Source organism: Gopherus flavomarginatus, chromosome 8 (assembly GCF_025201925.1).
Source record: "Gopherus flavomarginatus isolate rGopFla2 chromosome 8, rGopFla2.mat.asm, whole genome shotgun sequence".
In the NCBI taxonomy this organism is placed as follows: domain Eukaryota; kingdom Metazoa; phylum Chordata; order Testudines; family Testudinidae; genus Gopherus; species Gopherus flavomarginatus.
This window is the reverse complement of record NC_066624.1, coordinates 114,521,737-114,544,410: the sequence shown is the minus strand read 5'-3', so window position 1 is coordinate 114,544,410 and position 22,674 is coordinate 114,521,737. Positions and strand designations below refer to the sequence as shown.

At 52.8% G+C, this 22,674-nt stretch overlaps 1 protein-coding gene across 5 annotated transcripts in view; it reads left to right on the top strand.

Annotated features, from left to right (window-relative positions):
- Window positions 1–21,852, top strand: part of LOC127056288 (very long-chain specific acyl-CoA dehydrogenase, mitochondrial-like) — a 215,433-nt gene extending 193,581 nt beyond the window's left edge. For 4 of the 5 annotated variants that reach the window (XM_050963918.1, XM_050963920.1, XM_050963916.1 and 1 more), the window contains 8 exons: window positions 4,730–4,792; window positions 4,929–5,030; window positions 8,379–8,476; window positions 9,421–9,493; window positions 11,211–11,283; window positions 12,154–12,226; window positions 12,772–12,847; window positions 20,397–21,852. In XM_050963918.1, coding sequence (XP_050819875.1) covers window positions 4,730–4,792; window positions 4,929–5,030; window positions 8,379–8,476; window positions 9,421–9,493; window positions 11,211–11,283; window positions 12,154–12,226; window positions 12,772–12,847; window positions 20,397–20,534 — 696 coding nt within the window. In that variant the 3' untranslated portion in view covers window positions 20,535–21,852. The remainder of the gene's footprint in view (window positions 1–4,729; window positions 4,793–4,928; window positions 5,031–8,378; window positions 8,477–9,420; window positions 9,494–11,210; window positions 11,284–12,153; window positions 12,227–12,771; window positions 12,848–20,396) is intronic. The other variant, XM_050963921.1, reaches the window with a different exon arrangement.
- The last annotated feature ends 822 nt before the right edge of the window (window positions 21,853–22,674 follow it).

Genomic DNA, 22,674 nt, shown 5'->3' with positions numbered 1-22,674 from the left:
CCCCAGGATCCCACAAGAAGCTGAATCCTGTGACCCACATGCCTCTAAGCCTAACAGATCTTCCTCATTAGGGAGCTCTTTGACTCTGGTACGCATCCTCTGTACTATTGAGACCAACTCCTTGGCCTGGACTATCTGTATCATCTGCACGCCAGTACGCGGCTACACATGGCATCCTCGACACCCACAACAGCCTATATGCAGCAGCTAGAGACTTGCTTTGCCTTTTGATACCAGACTCCTCGATTGTACAAGAGTTAGAGTCATTGGTAGCAGCTACTTCTTTACAAGCTCCGGAACTGTTTACATAATCAGTGACGTACCATTCAATTCCGGCTTCAGCGCAGCAAATGTCAGTACCTATGATGAGCAGCTGCAACTCAAACACTTGGTACTTTCTCAGGGTCCGCCACCCTGCTGTCCCACTACTGCCACATCCAGCCACAAGGCCCAGTCACCTGCACCATGGAGTATTGTGCCTCCAAGGAATCTTATGCATCTCAGTCCTATTGTAGGAGATCTCATAATTCTCTATCCTCTTGCAGTGATCTAGATCTTAATACCAGGACTCTTTCAGGCAGGTCTAGAGACAAGAGGCCATGGACTACTTTTCACTGGAGCCTCAGGACTTATCCATGGGCCCTCTGGAACCCATGGAGCACACCATCTATTTTATGTACTTCTCTGGGACCTCACTTGTCTAAGTCACTCTGAGACAAGGAGAAATGTCTGGAGAAATGTCTTACATACCTCAGGACCTGGTAGAGTAGTTCTACTGATTAATTAAGCCATCCTGGAGCCTACAAAAATTATATGGCAAACACCAGGATCACTTCCTCCCACTGCCAAGAGAACAGAGAACAGATACCAAGTGCCATTCCAATGTCATGAACATTTCTATTCTCACCCTACCCTGGGCTCGGTGATGGCTGCAGTAAATGAGAAATCACGCAAAGGTCATGCCAAATCCACTTCAAAATAATGACTCCAAAAAACTCTTTCACTGCAAAATCTTTTTGGAAGAAACATTTTTGCAGTGTCAGGGTTACAGGTCAAGAGAATAAATCACCAGGCTCTCCTGGCAAGATACAGTTTCCCAGTCTCTGGTAACAGGGCTAACTCTTGACAAACTGCCAGCAGATGTTAGACAGGAATATTGAGCCATGATTAACAAGGGTTGTCTGGTAGCCAAAACTTCCCATCCAGCCACCTTGAATAGGCTGAGGCTAGAGTGACTGCATCTGTGCCTGTGATGTGACGCTGTCTGTGGCTACAGTCATCTGGAATTCCAGCGCAGATCCAACTGACAACTGAGGATCTCCTGTTTAAGGGCCCGAATTTGTTTACAGAGAAAGCCAATGAAATGCTGCATTCCCTAAAAGATTCTAGGGCAGCCCTTACATTGCTGGGAAGGAACCTTTGGGCACTTTCATCCTCAGACAACCCAGTTGTTCCATTTTACCCTCAGAGACAGGCTGGTCAAGCAGAGATGACATAAATTCCACAGGACAAGGCCACCTCCTCCTCTATCTGCTTCGACTTCATCAAGACAGTGTTCGATCTCTCAGCAGCCTATTGGACTTCTTAGTCGAGGCCAGAGTACCACTGTGTCTGGATCTCATCTCTCCTATCACTCCATTTGGCAGCAGGTTATCCCATTTCCTAGCTGATTGGACCCATATTTCAGTCAGTCGCTGGATACCAAGCACGGTGGAACTAGGTTATTCCCTGCAGTTTGTCTCTATTCCTTGTACCTAGCCAGGGTACCTAGCTACCCAGCCCCAGTCCCTTTTCAGGCGCCAATCTCACAAGACTTTTCTTATCCAAGAAATACCATCTGGTTTATAGTTAGAAGCCAGAGGGGTCCCTCCTCAACACTGGGGGAAGGGATTCTATTCCCATTACTTCTGAGAGAAGACTCAAACCTATTTTGGACCTGCAAAACCTAAACAAATACATAAAGAGATAAAATTTCCCCATGTAAGTCTAGCCTCTGTTATCCATCTCTACATCCCAATGACTGGTTTGCCACTCTTGACTTGACTGATTTCCACAAGGCCAACCACCAGAGCTGCAGGAGGAAGGTTCATCATGGCCAGCATTCATTATCCGTTCACTGTCCTGCCTTTCAGTCCATCTTCAGCCCTGTGAGTCTTTTCAAAGGGCGTGGCCCTGGTGACAGTTCATCTCAGAAAGCCAGATGTCCAGGAATTCCTGTACCTGGATGACTGGTTGATTCAGGGGCATCAATGATATCCAGAGATGCCTTCGTTCTGACAAGGATAAGTGAGTACTCATCCCTGCGCAAAAAATCAGGCTTATTGGGGCAGATCTAGACTCGACTTCAGCAAGAGGGCACTTGTGCCTGGCCAGAGTCCAAGCAATGCAGGACCTCTGTGCAGACCTCAAAGTCCCATAGTTCCATAGTCCCAGTCTTGCACAACAGCAAGGAATTGCCTGAGACTTCTGGGGCACAGGGAAGCTTGCACATACGTGACAGCATGGCAGCCTTTTCACCACATGCAAGGCGGGTGAAATCAGTCTGCTGACCATCTCATCATTCATTGGACATGCTGACTCACGTACCTGTAAGCATCTTGTCATCCCTAGCTTGGTGGGTGGACCCTGCCAATGTATGCAAAGGGTTTCCTGTCTCCTCAACTCTGCCCTCCACGACATTGGTCACAAATGCTTCATCCCTAGGGTGAGGATCCTACCTAGGAGATAGTCAGACACAGGGTTTTTGGTCAGATCAAGAACTCTCTTTCCACAGAAATGTTCTGGAACTACAAGCTATTCACACGGCGTGTCAAGCCTTCCTTCCACACACCAAGGAATGCATCGTAGAGGTCCCCATGGAGAACACTGCTGCTGTGTTGTGTGTGAACAGGCAGGGAGGTGCCAAGTGGGATCGCCTTTGCCCAGAGGCTGTAGATCTATGGGGGTTTGAGGGTTATATTAAAAATACAATCACACTCAAACCTTCACACCTACCATGTGTTCAGAATTGCCTGGCAAATCATCTCTGCAGATCATTCAGCAGGAATCACAAGTGGTCCCTTAGACCGGACATTGCAAGATCCATCTTTCAGTCATGGGGGTACCAGAAATAGATGTCTTGGTTACTCATCTGAACAGGAAGTGTCACCTGTTTTGTTCCAGAGCAGGTCACAGCCCAGGATCTATAACAGATGATTTCCTGCTGTCATGGAAGGACAGGCTACTATATGCCTTTAATCCCGTCCCTCTGATTCCAAGAGGGTTATGCAAACTCGGGCAGGAGCACACCTTTATAATCCGCATCCGCAGCCACCCCTGTCGGTCCAAGGCTTACCTCCTATTTCACCAGTTATTCTTTGAACCTCCCTCTCTCATTCCTTCTGTCCTCTTCACTCATTCTTTTCAAGGCCTTCCTTCTACATGCTACTCAGGGCCTTTCTTCATAGCACAGATATTTCCTTAACCAAACTTAAGGTAACGCCAACTCTTTAATGTCATATTTATCCTGCAGCTGTTGCAGGCTCTAATGGTTCCACCTTTTGAACTTATGGCTCCACATTCTTTGCTCCATCTTTCCATGAAAGAATCATTCCTGGTGCTTCTGCCAGCAGGGTAGCAGAGCAGCGTGCGTTAGGTGCTGACCCTCCAGATGTAATTTTCTATCCAGATGAGGTTGATTTGCATCCTCACCCTACATTTCTAACTAAAGTAGTCTCGCACTTCCACCTTAATCTGCCTACCTACTTACCGAGCTTTTTTCTGAAGCCTTGTGAGGATGAGGAGGGCTCCATGCTTGGAATGTCCAAAGGGTGTTGACTTGTTACTTGGACAAGACCAAACAGTTTGGGCTGGGCTGTTTCCTCAGCTGTTCATTTCTTTGTCTGCCAGACTGAAGGGTCACCCTGTCTGTGGGCAGAGAATATCTTTCTGGATCTCGTCCTGCACCCTATTGTGCTCTGCTGTTGCTGAGGTTCCTCTGCCTGGGAGAGTTTCAGTGTGTTCTACAAGAGCTCAAGCAGCATGAGCTGCGTTCCTGGGTCAGGTGCACATTAGTGATATTCGCAGAGCTGCAGCCTGGTCGTTGGTGACTCCTTTCACTAAACACAAAGCTGTTTCCCAGCCACTGAGAGATGGTGCTGGGTTTGAATGAGCGGTGTTGCAGTCCTTGCTCAGACAAACTCCAAAACCCTCATCCTTTCTGAAGTGCTTGTGAGTCACTTGATGTGGAATGGGGATGTGCGATCACTTGAAGAAAAAATGGCTACTTACCTGTTCTGTGACTGTTGTCATTTGAGGTGTGATGCACTTGTCCATCCCACAACCCACCTCCTTCCCCTCTATACTGGAGTCAAAATCACTGATTTCCAGTAAGACAGAAAGGAGGGAGGCTCAGGGTGGTTCTCTCTTTATACCGTCACCTGGTAATACGAGCCTGGAGCTTGCGCCTGGGCTGCTGCAAGGGGTTCTGCAAGGGGAAAAAGGTCTCTGGTTTTGGTGCCCTGGGTGTGCACTCACCTGAAGTGGGATGGATACGTGCAGCACATCATAAGATACAGCACAGATAACTAACAGGTAACCACCATTGCCATCACAGTATTCTAACGAACGCAGGCCCCCTTAGGACTGCCCAGAGCCGCTGTGCTAACTGCTATTCTGCTGACACATCTAAGTTATCACATCTAGACTAGAAACATTCCCCTCTATTGCACTGTGATGTTTTTATCTTTAGGAAGCAGCCTGGTACGTCACAGATGAGTGCATCCAGGTCCTTGGAGGAATGGGATACATGAAGGTAAACGAGCTTGGTTCCATCCACCAAGAGTAGAACTACATGCATCATTTTTAAGGCTGTATTCAGGAGCCAAGGCAGCTGCGTGCACTCCCCTTGCTGGGATCACTTGAGTCTATTAAGGTCTTTGTTTGCACAGGAAACTGGTGTTGAAAGAGTCTTGAGGGACCTGAGGATTTTCCGCATTTTTGAGGGCACCAATGATATCCTTCGCTTGTTTGTGGCACTGACGGGCATTGAGGTAAGGGGCTCTCTGTGGGCAGATACCTCCCCTTAAAGGCCTTGGCATTTTCCAGCACAGAGCGAGCATTCAGGGCCACCTTGCAGGTGGCACTGCACAGCTGGGAGAGGGGGCCAGGAATCTGCCCTGGGGCTAGGAGCAGAGTCCCTACACTCTACTAGTACCTCCACCAGCAACAGCCTCTCCAAGGTGTGGGTGGAAGCCAGGGTGGGGTGAGGGTAGGGCTATGCCTCTGCCCTACGCTGGCCAGCTGGGCTGGCTGGATGCAGGGGGGCGCACAAAGGCTGGTGGAGCTGCCTCTGCAGAGAATGTTTCCTGGGAGCCCCAGGGGGAAGGGATTCTAGTGGAGTCAGCTATGAACCTTGCAGCTGCAGCGCAGCCTCCTTGCACTCACCCGCAGCGCAGAGCGTTAGCCACTGCTGCTGAAAGCCCTCTCCGAAATTACATGGGAGGGTAAAGTATGGGCTGCAGCGATCGGCCTGAATCAAATATGCTCAGATCTGAACAGTCCCAGAACTGGGGGCTGAATCTAAACCCAGATCCAGACTTCATGGCTAGAGGGAGCCGTATGAAACTGGCTGAACCAAACCCTCCGTCTGAGCACCCGGAGCTGTGACAGGATGGGCGGGGGCAGGCGGGGGGATGTTTTGGAACTTGGAGCCTGATCTGAATTTTGTGGCAAAGTTCCATTGCTGATGGTATGGGCCAAATTCTGCACTCTTTATTCAGTCCCATTGACTTCAGTAATAACAAATGTACCCAGCTCTTGTGCTGCTCCCACGGGAAGGGGTAAATAACACTTCCTAATTCACTTTCTCCACACCGTTGTGATTTTCTACATGTCCCCCTTGTCTCTTTTCAAATGGACAGTCCCAGTCTTTTCAATCTCTTCTCATAGCTGTTCTATAACCATACTCATTTTTGTTGCCCTTCTCTGTACTTTTCCCAGTTCTAATTTATTTTTTGGGGGATGGGACGACCAGAACTGCATGCAGAATTCAAGGTGTGGGCATACCATGTATTTTTATAGTGGCAATATGGAATTTTCATCTTATTATCAATCCCTTTCCTAATAGTTCCTAAAATTCTGGTAGCTTTTTTCACTGCCGCTGCGCATTGAACAAATGTTTTCATAGAACTATCCATGATGACTCCAACATATTTCTTGAGTGGTAAGAGCTAATTTAGACTCCATCATTTTGTATGTGTACTTGGGATTGTGTTTTCCAGTGTGTATTACTTTGCACTTATAAGCATTTAATTTCATCTGCCATTTTGTTGCCCAGTCACCCAGTTCTGTGAGATCCCTCTGTAACTCTTCACTGTCTGCTTTGGACTGAACTATCCTGAGTAATCTAGTATCAAATGAAAACTTTGCCACCTCCCTGTTCACTCCCTTTTCCAGATCCCTTATGAATGTGTTGAACAGCTCTACTCCCAGTACAAATCCCTGGGGGACTCCACTATTTACCTCTGTACACTGTGAAAACTGACCATTTATTCCTACCCTGTGTTTCCTGTCTTTTAAGCAGTTACTGATCCATGAGAGAACTTTCCCTCTTATCCCATGACTGCTTACTTTGCTTAAGAGTTTTTAGTGTGAGATCTTGTCAAAGGCTTTCTGAAAGCCCAAGAATACTCTATCTACTGGATCATCTTTGTCCACATACTTGTTGACACCCTCACAGAATTCTAAGAGGTTGGTGTGGCATGATTGCCCTTTCCAAAAGCTGTGTTGCCTCTTCACCAGAATATTGTGTTTATCTATGTGTCTGATAATTCTGTTCTTTACTAGCAGCAAAGAATCCTGTGGCACCTTACAGACTAACAGATGTTTTGGAGCATGAGCTTTCGTGGGTGAATACCCACTTCCTCAGATGCATGTAGTGGAAATATCCAGGGGCAGGTATATATATGCTAGCAAGCAAGCTAGAGATAACGAGGTCAGTTCAATCAGGGAGGATGAGGCCCTGTTCTAGCAGTTGAGGTGTGAAAACCAAGAGAGGAGAAACTGGTTCTGTAGTTGGCAAGCCATTCACAGTCTTTGTTCAATCCTGAGCTGATGGTGTCAAATTTGCAGATGAACTGAAGCTCAGCAGTTTCTCTTTGAAGTCTGGTCCTGAAGTTTTTTTGCTGCAGGATGGCCACCTTAAGGTCTGCTATAGTGTGGCCAGGGAGGTTGCCACAGGTGCCACAGGATTCTTTGCTACTTTTACAGATCCAGACTAACACGGCTACCCCTCTGATACTGTTCTTTACTGTAGTTTCAACCAATTTGCCTGGTACTGAAGTTAGGCTTACCAGCCTGTAAGTGCCACGATCGCCTCTGGTGCCTTTTTTAAATAAACTGTGTTATATTAGCTACCTTCCAATCATCTGATACAAAGTCTGATTTAAATTACAGGTTACATACCACGGTTAGTAGTTCTGCAATTTTGTATTTGACTTTCTATAGAACTCTTGGGTGAATACCACTTGATCCTGGTGACTTATTACTGTTTAATTTATCAGTTTGTTTCAAAAACTCCTCGGTTAACACCTCAATAGGGGACAGTTCTTCAGATTTGTCACCTATCTTAGACATGTCCCCGTCCCAATTTGTAATTCTATAGACTTTGTTCTCTTTTCAGTTAATGGAGCCCTTGTTGTGGGTGCAGTGTATACAAATACTTAAGTGGATGGACAGAAACCTGTGTACTGTGTAATGTTGTAATTCAAAAATGTTTCTTCATGAATCCAAGCAAGCTGCTTCACTGAGCTAAGGCCCTGAAATATAGTTTAGTTGCAGAAAATAAAATTGTAGATTTTGGAATCTCCATCTCTGGAGATATTTAAGAGTAGGTTAGATAAATGTCTTTTAGGGATGGTCTAGACAGTATTTGGTCCTGCCATGAGGGCAGGGGACTGGACTCGATGACCTCTCGAGGTCCCTTCCAGTCCTAGAGTCTAAGAGTCTATGAGTCTATGTTTCGCTACTGCAGTGGTTCTCAAACTTTTGTACTGGTGACCCCTTTCACATAGCAAGCCTCTGAGTGTGACCGCCCCCCTTATAAATTAAAATAACTTTTTTATACATTTAACACCATTATAAATGCTGGAGGCAAAGTGGGGTTTGGGGTGGAGGCTGACAGCTTGCCCCCCCATAATAACCTCGCGGCCCCCTGAGGGGTCCCGACCCACAGTTTGAGAACCCCTGCGCTTCTGTATAGTTTACCCACAGATGCCAGGTACAACTCTGAACCTGCTGTAATAATCCCCTGTGTCTCATCCTGAACATATCCCTCTGCAGGTGAAGCCCTAAGATTGTGTGTAGTTAAATTCCTTTCATCATTTTTTAAACATTTTCAGTATGCTGGGGTCCAGTTAAAGAATCTGCGAACAACTATCATGAATCCATCAGGGAAAACTGAGACCATCCTAAAAGACATCGGGATGAGAGCAAAGCGGTAAGCAACACAGAGAACCTGTCACTTTGCCTTTCAATTCCAGTGGTGTAAAATAACATGCTGCTTTTGCTGGTGGGGTGCTGGAGTAATGTATGTGTATGGCGGGAGTGCAGAGAGCCGTTGAACTAAACTGCTCCACCTGCCCAGGGCCCGAGAGCTGTTCCCAGCCTGTGTCTGCACCCCCAGGGCAGGTGGAGGGTCTATGGCTCCCCCACAGCTGCCCAGGCTCCAGCTGCCAGCCTGGCCCCCATGGTTCTGACGCCCCTGGTTGGGGTGTTAAACCAGGTGGTCTTGCCAAGTGTCCATTTAAGTGTTCACACTTTGCTACCTCAGTGGGATTTTGCAAGGTCAGACCTGAAGTCTGTGCCCAGAATGGCGTGCATGGCGCATCGCATGCATCATATTATAAAGGTGGGGGAAACTGTTCATGTAGAAAGGCTGACCTTGGTATAGGCACTTCCTGGAGATCAAGCACTGCTGGGTTTAGCTGGAGTTGTTTGAACTCAAACTCTTATGGTAAGAGTGAACCTTAGAGATGAGTTGTTGAAATGATACTGGGCCAAATTCATCTCTGCTTTACCTCCAGCGCCAGGGATTGTTTACACTAGGAACATGGCAGCATCAATAAAGACACATACTACAGTGACAGAAGGGGTTCTTCCCTCGCTGTAGTAAATCCACCTCCCCGAGAGGCGGTAACTAGGTTGATGGAAGAATTCTTCCTTTCACCTAGCGCTGTCTGCACCAGGCGTAGGTTGGCTTAGCTACATCGCATAGGGTGTGAATTCTTCACTGCCCATAGTGAGGTAGTTAAGCGAACCTAACTTCGTAGTGCAGAGTCGTCCCCAGTGACTGCCGTGCAGGTGCTCCTGGATGAGCTGCTCAGTTGTTTTAAACCCCTTTATCCTTTCACTTTTTTGCTCATCTCTTTTCTCCCTTTGCAGTAAAGTTGGGATTCCCACTGGCTTGTCTCTGGAGGGAATCGTTCACCCAGGCCTGGACAACAGTGCATACCTGGTAAGGGAATTCTTTCTGAAAGATTTATTTCTCAGAGCCCAACCCTGCAGCTGCTGGAGTTGTTGGCAAAACTGCTGTCGTCTCCAGTGCAGGGCCTGACCTTTACATAGTCTGTTGTTTTATGAGATCTGAATTCTTTTGTATGTTTCTTGCATTTTTAGCCTTAAAGCAAATAATTTTCATGACAGAGTCTGCTCACCAATGATGATGTTTTTGTGATTCGCAGCATTTGTCTAGCATCTGCTTTAGACAAAGTTCATGCAAGGAATGTTTCTCTAGCTTACTGTTAGGAATGAACCTGAATGCCTGTGTTTTGGATGAAGTGTTAGCTCTGTAAAGTCTTTGCTAAATGTGAACTTTCCGATTCAGCCTGAAACATCATTTTCACTTTTAAAATACCATTGCCCAGCTGTCATTTCACTCCTTCAGATTTGTCAGTCTGATTTGTCAGATTTGTTATCTCTGGCACAATAATAATAATTTGCATTTTTAGTAGCATTTGACATCAGTGGATCTCTAAGCACATTACATCTCTCACAGTGCTACAGAGGTACACACACAAATGTACACATATGAATGTGGACATGGATACACACACACACACACACACACACATACACTCCATTTCTCTCTCTCTCTCTGTTTTCTTGTAGGGGCTGTACTTTCTCCTGGGGGTTTTGCTTTACTTCATTCTTGTTGTTTTCCCTTCATCTAAGATAAAAGAAATGATAGGCGAAGCGCACATGGAGACCCACAAGACACAGCTGCCAGTATAGGAGACAAGCGTCCCCACGTACTGCCAGGGGTGCTGGAACAATGTGTACAGTGGGGGTGCTGAGAGCCATTGAACCACACTGCAAACCCTCTATATAATCCAATCCACTTCAAGCCAGGGGGTGTGGCAGCACCCACAGCACCCCTAGTTCCAGCACCCGTACATACTTCCCTGCCAAAGTGATTGAGCCGTGCCCTTGAGGGGCGAGATGGCCATTCTGTCTCCGTGGCCCATTCCTTTACAGGCCTCGTTGCTGAGCATCTTCCCAAGGGCCTAGTTGTGATGGTGGTTTCTGGTCTGCAGAGGACCCCAAACCCCTCAGCAGCTTGGCATCCCATGTCACTGCCAGAGCTAGGGCTCTCCCTAGCTGGTTCCTGAGCGCTAGCTCCCCAGCCCCAGCCTGATTTCTGAGTTTCAGTGACACCCAGAGAGCCAGTCCCCAGCGCCCGCCTGGGTGTTTTGTGTTGCTTAGGCAGCATAAAGCACATGGCCTGCTCCAGGGTGCAGCTGGGGAATGCCTTGGCCAAAAGAATCCTTGGGTGTTGTAGAGCAGCTGTAGCTGGCTTCATACCGCGTGCTCCCAGCCCTCATGGTATGGGGTCGGGGCAGGAGTGCCTTGTGCTCCAGCAATCCCCAGCTGGTAGAGCGGCCCCGGAGGCCAGTCCTGCCAGTGGAAGTTGGGGTAGTTTTGAGGCTGCTCAAAATTGTGCTGAGGGCTGAACCAGCTCCAAGCTTGGGGCTGGAAAGTGGCTTAGTGCCAATTCGCCTCCAGGTCTGAGCACCCGCTACTGGCCCCGAGGAGCCAGCCCAGTGCCCGGTGCTGGACGTGCTTTTCCCAGTGCTGCTCCCTGACTCCCAGAGGGCTCAGCAGGCTCCGTGGCTGCTGAGCGGTTACAGCTGTCTTGGAAAGGAAATGAACTGCTCTTCTGTGTCTGTGTAAAGGTGACGAAGGCCATTGACTTGTTTGGTGAAGCAGTTGAGAGCCTCCTGCTGAAGTACGGCGAGAAGGTGATAGGTGGGTGCCTCTGCGGCTGCTGTGAGCCCGCTTCTAACCGGCTACCAGATGATGTAAAGGACATTCCTGCCATTTGTAAAACCCGTCACCTGGGCGCTGAGCCAGGGCAGGGTGTGCTCCCGGAGCAGCGCTTCTGTCACCTCCTGCAATGCTCTCTTCTCTCCTCATTTCCCTTCTGAATTCCTTGCTCTGCCCCCGCACCGCTCTCTGAATACAGACCTAGGTGGCATGCATCCCTTGGGGATTGATGCGGGTCTCCTCACTGCAGCGCGCCGGGGTGAAAGCTCCCCCCATGCCAGCCTGGAGCGTCGCTGGGCTGCAGGACTGCGGTGCAGCTGGGGTGTCCGAGTGGCCCTGTGTGCCTGCTCTGCAGCCAAAAGCCACCACAAAGCTCTGCTGGCCAGGGTCTGTGTCCTGGTCAGCATCATGCAGCCCTGACCCTGATGGCCTCCTGAACAGCTGTACACTATTCATACCCTGCCCTCAGCATGCACATGACGTTTCATTAACACCCGGGAGCCAGGACCCCACAGGGGCACCAGAAGTGATTGGCCGGTGGGTCTGTCAGTTTGTTTAATTCTTTGGGGGCTGGGGCTGCATTTGGCTCAGGAGAACGCTCCATAAGTCTGTGTGTTAGAGCCAGTCAGCCAAGTGAGCTCCCCGTGCCAGGCTCCAGCGGCATCATATCCCCACCCAGGGTCTCCAGTCGGTGGGAGGGTCCTTGTAGCAGTTTCTGGCCTGCTGATGTAACTGTGTGGTGAGAGCCGGTTCGCTGGCTTCCGTGCAAGTTCTGCTGAGCTGCTGTTAGTTTTCAGTAACGTAACACACGCATGTGGACACGCCCCCTCTCACTAAAGTCTCTTCTCCCAGACCAACAGTTTCATCTGAAACGCGTGGCCGACGCTGCCATTGATATCTATGCCATGGCTGTGGTGATCTCCAGGTACGTGCGGCTAGCAGAGGAGAGCGAGTGCTTGGGAACCCCATTCCTGGCCTGGGCTGCCCACCGCTTGGCTTAGGCTGACCCTCCCCGGCTGCGGAAGGAGCTTGTGGGCACGTGCTGCTAGTGCAGCCTTCCCTGCCCCAATAGATTGTCTACCCCAGGAGCCAGTGCAGAGTGCACTGCGGCAGGAGAGCTGCCTGTGCCTGTAGCACCTGGGAAGCCAAACAAAATGGAGTGAGACCCCGTGTCCCTTGAAAGCCAGGAATGTGCCTTCGCTCACCTGGTCGGGCGTCTCTAATACATGGTCGGATCCCAGCCGCTGGCGCCAGGGTGAGCGGGACATGCCACACCTGCACGCAGGGCTTATTCTCTAGGGAAGGGCCCAGGGAAGCAGGGCAGTCCACTCCTGTCCTCTGGAACCCGGTCGCTTTGGGATGATGCTCTATGACTGGGCTGCTCAGACCCGTTCTGACAAGTGCATCTTCTGCACTCACGAAATCCTGTCCCTGTGGCCTCCCCTCACGGCCACCGTCTTGTCTCTGCAGGGCCAGCCGCTCTCTGTCTCTGGGACAACCCACTGCTGAGCACGAGAAGCTCTTGTGTCAAACATGGAGCCATGAGGTAGGCTACAGGTGGCTGAGGGGCCAGGTTTGGTTCACTCGCTGTGGCAGGCATATGGGCTTGTCAACACGCAAGCCCTGCTGTCAGCTTGCTGCCAGTCCCTGCAAGAGAGCCCTGTGTGGCCAGTGTGCGTGAGCCCCCTGGCCAGGCCCTGGGCCCCCTGCATGAGAGCCCCACATGTCCCCCCACGTGCCTTCAGCTCCCCTGTGCACACCCTGTATGACAGCCCGTGTGGCCTCCTGGGCATCTCTCCATCTGCTTTCCATGTGCCCTGAGGCCCTCCCCCCCGCATGCCTTGGGCGCCCTGCATGAGAGCCCTGCATGCCCTCCATGTGCCCAGCACCCATGTACAATATGCTGCCTCGGCCCCCACGAGCTCAGTGCGGGCTATGTAAGGGGTGTTGATCTGCCACGTGGCCTGTGCAGGGCCGTAGCTATGTGAGGGGTGTTGATCTGTCGCATGGTCTGTGCAGGGCTGTGGCTGCATGAGGGGTGTTGATCTGTCGCACGCCTGTGTGGGGCTGTGGCTACGTGAGGGGTGTTGATCTGTCACACGGTCTGTGCAGGGCTGTAGCTACGTGAGGGGTGTTGATCTGTTGCATGGCCTGTGTGGGGCTGTGGCTACGTGAGGGGTGTTGTTGATCTGTCGCACGGCCTGTGCGGGGCCGTGGCTGTGTGAGGGGTATTGATCTGTCGCACCAGCAGCTGGAGCGGCCAGCAGCAGGTCCAGCTCCTAGGCAGAGGCATGCAGGCGGCTCTGCACAGCTCACGTCTGCAGGCACTCCCCCTCAGTTCCCATTGGCCTGTTCCTGGCCAATGGGAGTGCGGAGCCGGTGGTCAGGGCATGTGTAACATGTGGAGCCCCGTGGCCCCCCACTTCTGTGGCGCAGCGCGGTGTCAGAGCAGGTAGGGACTAGCCTGCCTTAGCCAGGTAGCACTGTTGACCGGACTTTTTGGTAAAAAACCAAACACCTGGTCACCCTATTACCGTACGTACCATGGTAGGGGAATACAAGTGCGGTTGCACTGACCTGTGACACTGGCTTCGGTTTCTCTGTCGTTAGTGTCACTGTAACAGCTCAAGGTGTGAATTCTGAATCTCTCCATGTCCAGCTCAGGGACTCTAGCTCCTGTCACAAGCATTGCACTGGCTAAAGGAGGTGACTGATGTCACGGAGTATGGAGGAGTCCGGCCCTGCACCCCTCTTCCTGGGACTCACAGTGACTCTCAGCCAGCCAGTAAAACAGAAAGTTTATTGGACAACAGGAACGCAGGCTACAGCAGAACTTGTAGGCACGAGCAGGACCCCTCAATCAAGTCCTTCTGGGGGTTCAGGAAGCTTAGTTCCCAGCTTGGGATTCCCTGAATTCCAACCACCCAGCCCAAAACTGAAAACTGAACTAACTCCCTCCAGCCGGCCCCTTCCTTTGTCCAGCTTCCCGGGCAAAGGTGCTGACACCCCTCCCTCTCTATCTGGCTCAGGTTACAGGCTTAGGTCCTGTCCTTCACCTAAAGACATCCCTGGCTCTCCCATCCCCCACGCAGACAGTCCCTACTGCATCACATCTCTCCCCCCTTCGAGACTGAACTGAGCGGGGTCATTGCCCAGTGACCTGGGGAAGTTCAGGGCCCCCCTCCGGGACAACGCGTCCACTATCAGGTTGGCACTTCCCTTCACATGGACCACGTCCATGTCATAGTCCTGCAGGAGCAGGCTCCACCTCAGGAGCTTGGCTTTGGCTCCTTTCATCTGGTGCAGCCAGGTCAGGGGAGAGTGGTCTGTGTACACGGTGAAGTGTCGCCCAAAGAGATATGGCTCCAGTTTCTTAAGGGCCCACACCATGGCCAGGCATTCCTTCTCGATGGCCGCGTAGTCCTGCTCCTGGGGTAGCAACTTCTTGCTCAGGTACATGATGGGGTGTCTCTCCCCCTTTTCATCCTCCTGCATTAACACCGCTCCCAGTCCCGTGTCTGAGGCATCAGTGAACACCATAAAGGGCTTGTTAAAGTCTGGGTTTGCCAGAATGGGCCACTAACCAGAGCCTCCTTCAGCGCCCAGAGAGCCTGCTGGCACTGCTCTGTCCAGATCACCTTGTCTGGCTTTCCTTTCTTGCACAGCTCAGTGATGGGGGTAGCTATGGCGCTAAAGTGGGGCACGAACCTTCGATAGTACCCCGCCATCCCAATAAAGGCCTGGACCTGCTTTTTGGTTTGGGGAGCGGGCCAGTCTCTGATCACCTCCACCTTGGCTGGTTCCGGCTTTAGGCAGCCGCTCCCCACCCGATGGCCCAGGTAAGATACTTCAGCCATCCCCACCTTGCACTTCTCAGCCTTTACTGTTAACCTAGCCTTTCGGTGTCGGTCCAGCACTTGTTTAACCTGGGACACGTGGTCCTCCCAGGTCTGGCTAAAGACGCAGATGTCGTCAATATACACCACGGCAAAACTCTCCATCCCCCTCAGTAGCTGATCCACCAGGCGCTGGAAGGTGGCCGGCGCTCCCTTGAGGCTGAAGGGCATGGTCAGAAACTCGTAGAGCCCCAGAGGGGTGATAAAGGCCGATTTCAGCCTGGCATCTGCGTCCAGCGGCACTTGCCAGTAGCCTTTGGTAAGATCCATAGTGGTGAGGTACCGAGCACCTCCCAGCTTGTCCAGGAGCTCGTCAGGCCTCGGCATGGGGTAGGCATCAGATACAATGATGGCATTGAGTTTTCAATAGTCCACACAGAACTGGATCGACCCATTCCTTTTGGGGACCAGCACCACTGGCGAGGCCCAAGGGCTGGAAGACGGCTGGATCACCCCCAAAGCCAGCATGTCCCTGACCTCTCTTTGAAGATCCTGGGCAGTTTTACCAGTGACCCGAAAAGGGGAGCATCTAATAGGAGGATGTGACCCAGTCTCCACCCGGTGGACAGTCAAATTAGTGCGTCCAGGCTGGTTGGAAAACAGCTGTCGGTATAGATGCAGCATCCCTCTGATCTCAGCGTGCTGGCCCGGGGTCAGTTGATCAGAGAGGGGAATTGCCTCCAGGGGGGCACCAGCTTTTGTCCCAGGGAATAGATCCACTAAAGGGTCATCTCCCTGCTCCTCCCAGTGTCCACATGCGGCCAACACCACATTCCCCCGTCATAGTATGAGTTTATCATATTCACATGGTACACCCGACGGTGATGTGCCCAGTTAGACAGCTCCACCATATAGTTTACCTCATTCAGTTGCTTGACAACCTTGAAGGGCCCTTCCCAGGCAGCCTGGAGTTTGTTTCTCCTCACGGGGATGAGAACCATCACCTGATCCCCGGTGGCGAAGGCGCAGGCCCGCGCCGTGCGGTCATACCAGACCTTCTGCCTCCTCTGGGCTCGGGCCAGATTCTCCCTGGCCAGGCCCATGAGCTCGGCCAGTCTTTCCTGGAAGGTCAGGACATACTCCACCACTGACTCTCCCTTGGGAGCGGCCTTCCCCTCCCATTCGTCTCTCATCAGGTCTAGGGACCCCCTTACCCACCTTCCATATAACAGTTCAAAAGGTGAAAACCCGGTAGATTCCTGGGGTACCTCCCTGTACGCGAACAGCAGGTGAGGTAAGTACTTGTCCCAGTCCTGCAGGTGCTGGTTCATAAATGTTTTTAGCATCATCTTCAGCGTCCCATTGAACCTTTCTATCAGCCCGTGGGACCGGGAATGATACACTGAGGCCCAGTTGTGCTGGACTCTACATTTCTCCCACAAGCACCGGAGCAGGGCTGACATGAAGTTGGACCCCTGGTCCGTTAAGACTTCCTTGGGGAAGCCTATCCGGCTGAAAATGGTCAGCAGCTCATCTGCCACGGTGTCTGCTTCGATAGAGGACAAGGCCACCGCCTCAGGGTAGCGAGTGGTGAAATCCACCACCACCAGAACGTATTTCTTCCCCGACCGGGTCGTCTTGCTGAGAGGTCCCACTATGTCCATGGCCACCTTCTGGAAAGGTTCTTCTATGATGGGTAAAGGCCTCAAAGCTGCTTTCCCCTTGTCCCGGGCCTTCCCCACCCTCTGGCAGGGGTCACAGGATTGGCAGTACTGTCGGACATGGGTAAAGACCCCAGGCCAGTAAAAGTTCTGTAGCAGCCTCTGCCTGGTGTGACGGATTCCCTGGTGTTCTGCGAGAGGGATGTCATGGGCCAGGTACAGTAGCTTGTGGCGAAAGTTTTGGGGAACCACCAGCTGCCTCCTGATCCCCCATGACTCTCCTTCCCCTGGGGGAGTCCATTCTTGGTACAGGAACCCCTTCTCCCACAGGAACCTCTCCTTGCAACCTCTCCTCATGGTCTGTACTGCACTGAGGTCAGCCCGGTCCCTGGGCTTCCGCAAGGAGGAATCTTTCTGCAACTTGGCCTGGAACTCAGCAGCTGGGACAGGGATGGGGACCTGCTCTCTCTCGCTGGCTGGGTCTGAGGCCGCAGCCTCTCTGAGTCGTGTCCCTGGGCATTCACTCCCCACCAGGTTAGGGTCCTGCACCTCGGGCAAAGTACCTTCTCCATTGTCAGGGCGCAGTGCCCTTCGGCGACTCTGAATATGGGTCACGACCAGGGCATCCTGGGTGTTGCTGAGCCAGACCTCCAGGTCCCCCCCCCCATTAACACTTCTGTGGGCAAATGTGGGTGTACCCCCACGTCCTGGGGCCCTCCTTGGGCCCCCCACTTCAGGTGTACCCTCGCCACGGGCACCTTGAATGGGGTCCCACCCACGCCCATCAGGGTCAGGTAGGTGTCGGGCACCATCCGATCTGAGGCCACCACCTCAGGCCGGGCCAGTGTCACCTCTGCGCCCGTGTCCCAGTACCCAGTGACTTTCCTCCCATCTACCTCCAGGGGAACAAGGCACTCTTGCCGGAGGGGCAGCCCCGCACCCACCCTGTAAACCAAAAACCCGGAGCCTGGAGCATCCAGCCCCCCCAGAGGAGCTGACCTGGGGCCATCCTCCATCCTTTGCAGGCGGTACGCGGCCAGCCTCCCTTTCCTGGGAACACTGCCCCTCGTCCAGCTGGGTCTCTACCAAGTTAACCCGGTGTGGGGTCAGTCTGTTCAGTCTGTCCTTGAGCCTGGGGTACTGGGACCGTATGTGGCCCCTCTGGCCACATTGATAGCAGCTCATGTCCCGTTGGTCCCCTCGAACCGGTCGGTTGTCCCTGATGCTGGGCGTTCCCCTTGGGAGGAGGTTCTCCCTATTCCCCCTTTGGGAGGTCCCAGGATGACTGTCTCTCTGCATCGCGGTGGGCCTGTTCCTTTGGGACTCCTCCCTGCTACCCCCTGACCGGCTCTTCACAAACTCATCGGCCAGCTGCCCTGCATGTCGCGGGTTCTCTGGCTTTTGGTCCCTCAACCACAGCCTCAGGTCAGATGGGCACCGCTCATACAGTTGCTCCAGTACCAGCAGTTTAACCAGGTCCCTCTTCGTCTGGGCCGCATCTGCCCTCTTGCTGGCGTATCCCTCCATGCGGATGGCTAGTTGCAGATATGAGACCTCAGGGGTTTTATCCTGACTCCGGAACCTCTCCCGGTACATCTCAGGAGTCTGCCCAAACTCGCGCAGCAGGGCCTGCTTGAATAGTTCGTAGTTCCCTTTCTCCTCCTCTCCCAGGTGGTGGTACAATGCCACAGCCTTGGGGTCCAGTAAGGGGGTGAGAACCCGGAGCCTGTCCGCAGGATCTACCTGGTGCAGCTCGCAGGCCGTCTCAAAGGCATCCAGGAAGTCATCCATGTCCTCCCCCTCCTTACGCTGGGCCAGGATGCACTTATCAAAGCTCCACGCAGTCCTGGGCCCCCCCTCACTTACCGCAGCCGGGGGCCCTGCTGCCCCTCAGCCCCGCCAGTTCCAGCTCATGATGACGCTGTCGCTCTTTCTCCTCCAGTTCCTGCTGTCTTTGTCTCTCCTCATGTTCTCTCTGTCTCTCACGATCCTCCAGCTCTCTCAATTTTAGCTCTCTCTCCTATTCCAGCTGCTTCCGCTCCACGGATGCTGAGCACCACCGGGACGATCCCCTGCTGGGGGTGAGCTTCGCCGGGAGGATCCCCTGCTGGCCAGGGGTGTCACGGTGCCCTTGGTATTCGCTGGGCTCCTCCTCGCCCTTCCCCTCGGCATAGGAATGGGGGGTCTCGGGAAGCCCTCAGCCGCCGGCTGACCACTCCCAGCGGGGACAGACACTGGTGCCTGTGCTGCATCTGCCAGGCTCCCTCCCTCAGAGACAGGGATCAGTTCATTAAAGCGATCTCCCTCCTCCAGCCAGGCAATCAGCTGGTCTTTGGTGAGCCTCCCACTGCACAGCCCCCTCTGCTTGCACAGCTCCAGCAGGTCGCACTTGCGCCGCTTGGCATACATCTTCCTGCTGGCCACTCACAGGCCAGGGTGCTCGCCACTCCCCACAGTTTCCAGGGGGACCCCTAGTGCACCAGCCCTTCGTGAGGTCACCGCCTCTCTGCCAGGGTCGAGCTGCAGACTCCTCCGCCCCTGGGACTGCTTGCTGCAATCCCCCGGGGGACCCTGTTACTGCAAAGTCCTTCTCACTGGACGCACACTCCCAGGGGCTAATCACCCCTTCGTTTTACTGCTCCCCAATCACTTACTGCAGGAAGCGCCGTCCACGGGGTGCAGTATCTCCCGCCACTGCCACCAGTTGTCATGCAGTATGGGGGAGTCTGGCCCTGCACCCCTCTTCCTGGGACTCACAGTGACTCTCAGCCAGCCAGTAAAACAGAAGGTTTATTGGACAACAGGAACGCAGGCTACAGCAGAACTTGTAGGCACAGTCAGGACCCCTCAATCAAGTCCTTCTGGGGGTTCAGGAAGCTTAGTTCCCAGCTTGGGATTCCCTGAATTCCAACCACCCAGCCCAAAACCGAAACTGAACTAACTCCCTCCAGCCGGCCCCTTCCTTTGTCCAGCTTCCCGGGCAAAGGTGCTGACACCCTCCCCCCTACCTGGCTCAGGTACAGGCTTAGGTCCTGTCCTTCACCTAAAGTCATCCCCGGCTCTCCCGTCCCCCCCACAGACAGTTTCTACTGCATCACAACTGATCTCTGGTATCAGAGCATCAAGGGGATTTCTGACCGAATACATGTGCGGCTGCACAATGATAGTGTCTGCTTGTTGTATGTACATGGAGCCAGGGGCGGCTTTAGTTTTTTTGCTGCCCCATGTATGGCAGGCAGGCCGCCTTCGGTGGCTTGCCTGCGGGAGGTCCCCGGTCTCGAAGATTTTATGTACCTGCCGCTGAATTGCCGCCGAATCCGTGGGACTGGTGGACCTCCCGCAGGTGCACCGCTGAAGGCTGCCTGACTGCCGCCCTCGCAGGGACTGGCAGGGCGCCCGCCCCCCCCCCCCCACACCCGCGGCTTGCCACCCCAGGCACACGCTTGGAGTGCTAGTGCCTGGAGCTGCCACTGCATGGAGCCAGTACTGAAAGCTTGGCCCACTGCATGTAAAATCACTTCCTACGTCTGATTACTCCAGAGTTACAGGAAGTGGTTTAATACAAGAAAGTGACTGTGTGTTTCTTTGTCCAACACAGGCATTTGAGCGAGTGAGAGAGAATCTCCGAGCAGTGAAATCTTCTACGTGGAATCAGTCCTTTGCTAACATGAAGCTAATATCTAATGCTGTTGTACAGAACCAAGGGATCCTAGCCACCCACCCTCTGGGCTTCTGAACAGAAATGGTGCTTTGGTTGACAATGAGCAACAGCTACCAATCCTATTATATAGAAAAATATTACATTACACGCTGTTTGCTTCTGTCTAGTCCTGGCTGTGAGAAAACCAATACTGTGTCACAGCGTCACTGCATGCAGGCTGCAGCAAGGGGCCATGCGTCAGTCCCGCTCTCTGAGAACCCTGAGCATGTGGACATAAAGCCCCTCCCCTGTGGGTTGTTGGGGCAGCCTGCATACATACCAGCTCCCCCCTGCTCCTCCGTCCTGGTCAAGGAGATTAATTTGGGCCACATGGGTTCCAGCTGAGAGCAAGTGTTAACTGCCTCTTGCCTGCACCCTTCTAGCCTGCTCCAGGGGGTCCCATTGAGGCCTTTGCTGGGGGACAGAGAAGGTCACCCCAAGGTGCTCTGAGCCATGGCTGCTAGCGCCCTCCATTGTGTCCCTAGTTCTCTGGGGGAAGAAGAGAGGATCCTGGCTAAGACAGTGCACAGACTCCTGGCCATCTCCCCGCTCTCCTGCCTCGTCCATCACCGAGTCCTGCTGTCGGGTGAGCCTGGGGGTGTCGTGACCTTTGGCTGAGGGTTTTACTGACCCTAGCGCAGGGGACTGTGAGCTTCTCACGGTCTTTACATGCCATGTGAGATGAGCTCTGGTTTGGTAGGCTGGGATCTCACTAAGGGGCTGACTCAGCCCCACATCTCTGAGTCCAGGCAGGTGCCTTCTCCAGCCAGGGCTGCCTGCAGCGTAGGATTGCACGGGCATGCTAGCCCTGGGGGCCAGTCTCTGTGGCTGTCTCTTGGGGAAACGCTGCCAGCCGCCTGCAGCTCATGCAGAGACTAGATTCTGCCTGCTTGTGGGCTGATGCAAGGGGAAAGTCCAGGCAAGCAGAACTTGGCAGGGCTAGCTTAGGTCACGTGTGGTGGATGTGGGCCCCGGGGCTGCCAGGGGAGCTGGAAACAAAAGGGCTGGTATTCTGGAAGCCCATGTTCTCCAGTGTCTGGTGGCACATCCCTGCAGCCATCAGCCTGCAGGCCCTGGGGGCGCAGCCCAGTGACTCTGTGAGGCACACGTCACTTGGGGCATGTGCACTGGGCTTTGCTCACAGAAGGCTGCATGGTATCAGCTGTGGGAACGTTGAGCACTGCTAAGAGGCTGCTGCATTTCCATGATGGCTGGGACAAGCCCTGCTTCTGATGCATGTTGAGGGCTTGGTCCTCTTTGGCTGACGTGAGCTGTGCACCCAGCCCCAGGTGCCAGGAGTAGCTGGGGCCCTGGTGACCGAATTCAGCAGAGCTGATTTAGGTCAGATATTAATTAAAATACTTCATGAATATGACCATTCGAGAGACAGGGTGGGTGAAGTATGTCTTTTATCTTCCTTAGCTCTGTATGGCTCGAAAGCTTGCCTCTCTCTCCAACAGACGTTGGTCCAATAAAAGATATTCCCTCTCCTATATCCTGGGAGTGACATGGCTACACCACCACTGGGTATCACCCTGCCGCTGTGAAGCTGGAAAGGGAGTTGCTGAAAGCTCAGCAAACTGACTCTCCAGATCCAGTGAACCAAGAACACAAACCTGTTTCCTAATCAGGTCCCAGGGTCCCACGCTTCGAGCTCTGAGCTCAAGTGTCCATTTGGACACTCATCCGTCTTTGTCTCCTCCACATGAAACAAACGAGCGTGTATGATTCAGCAAATTTACATGCGTGCTCAGCCAGGGCTGCAACCTCCCCTGCTCCCTAAAGGAGCCCATCAAATCCAGATCCCTGGCATGCAGCACTTCCCTTTGTCTCCTGCAGCTGAGCTGTTTGAGTGCTGTGTGATTCAGAGCCTGGTGCAGCGGGAGGTATAGATTCCACAGGCAAAGTCACACATCAGTGTTTGCTGGAAAGGGGCAGGCTTAGGTGCTGCTGCTAATGACACATTTGGCGGCAGGGCTGCTAAACAAAAAGGGTTTTTGTGGAATGCCACAAATTATTCAGCTTGCAGCAAAATCCTTGTCCATGTGCAGGTGGCACCCTGGAGGCTGGAGCATGCATGGCCCAAATACCACTTGGAAAGCAGCTGCTGTTCTAGCAGAGTGGAGCAGAACTCTGCTTTAACAAAAGAGCAGTTGGCCCTGCAGCGAGGGCAACG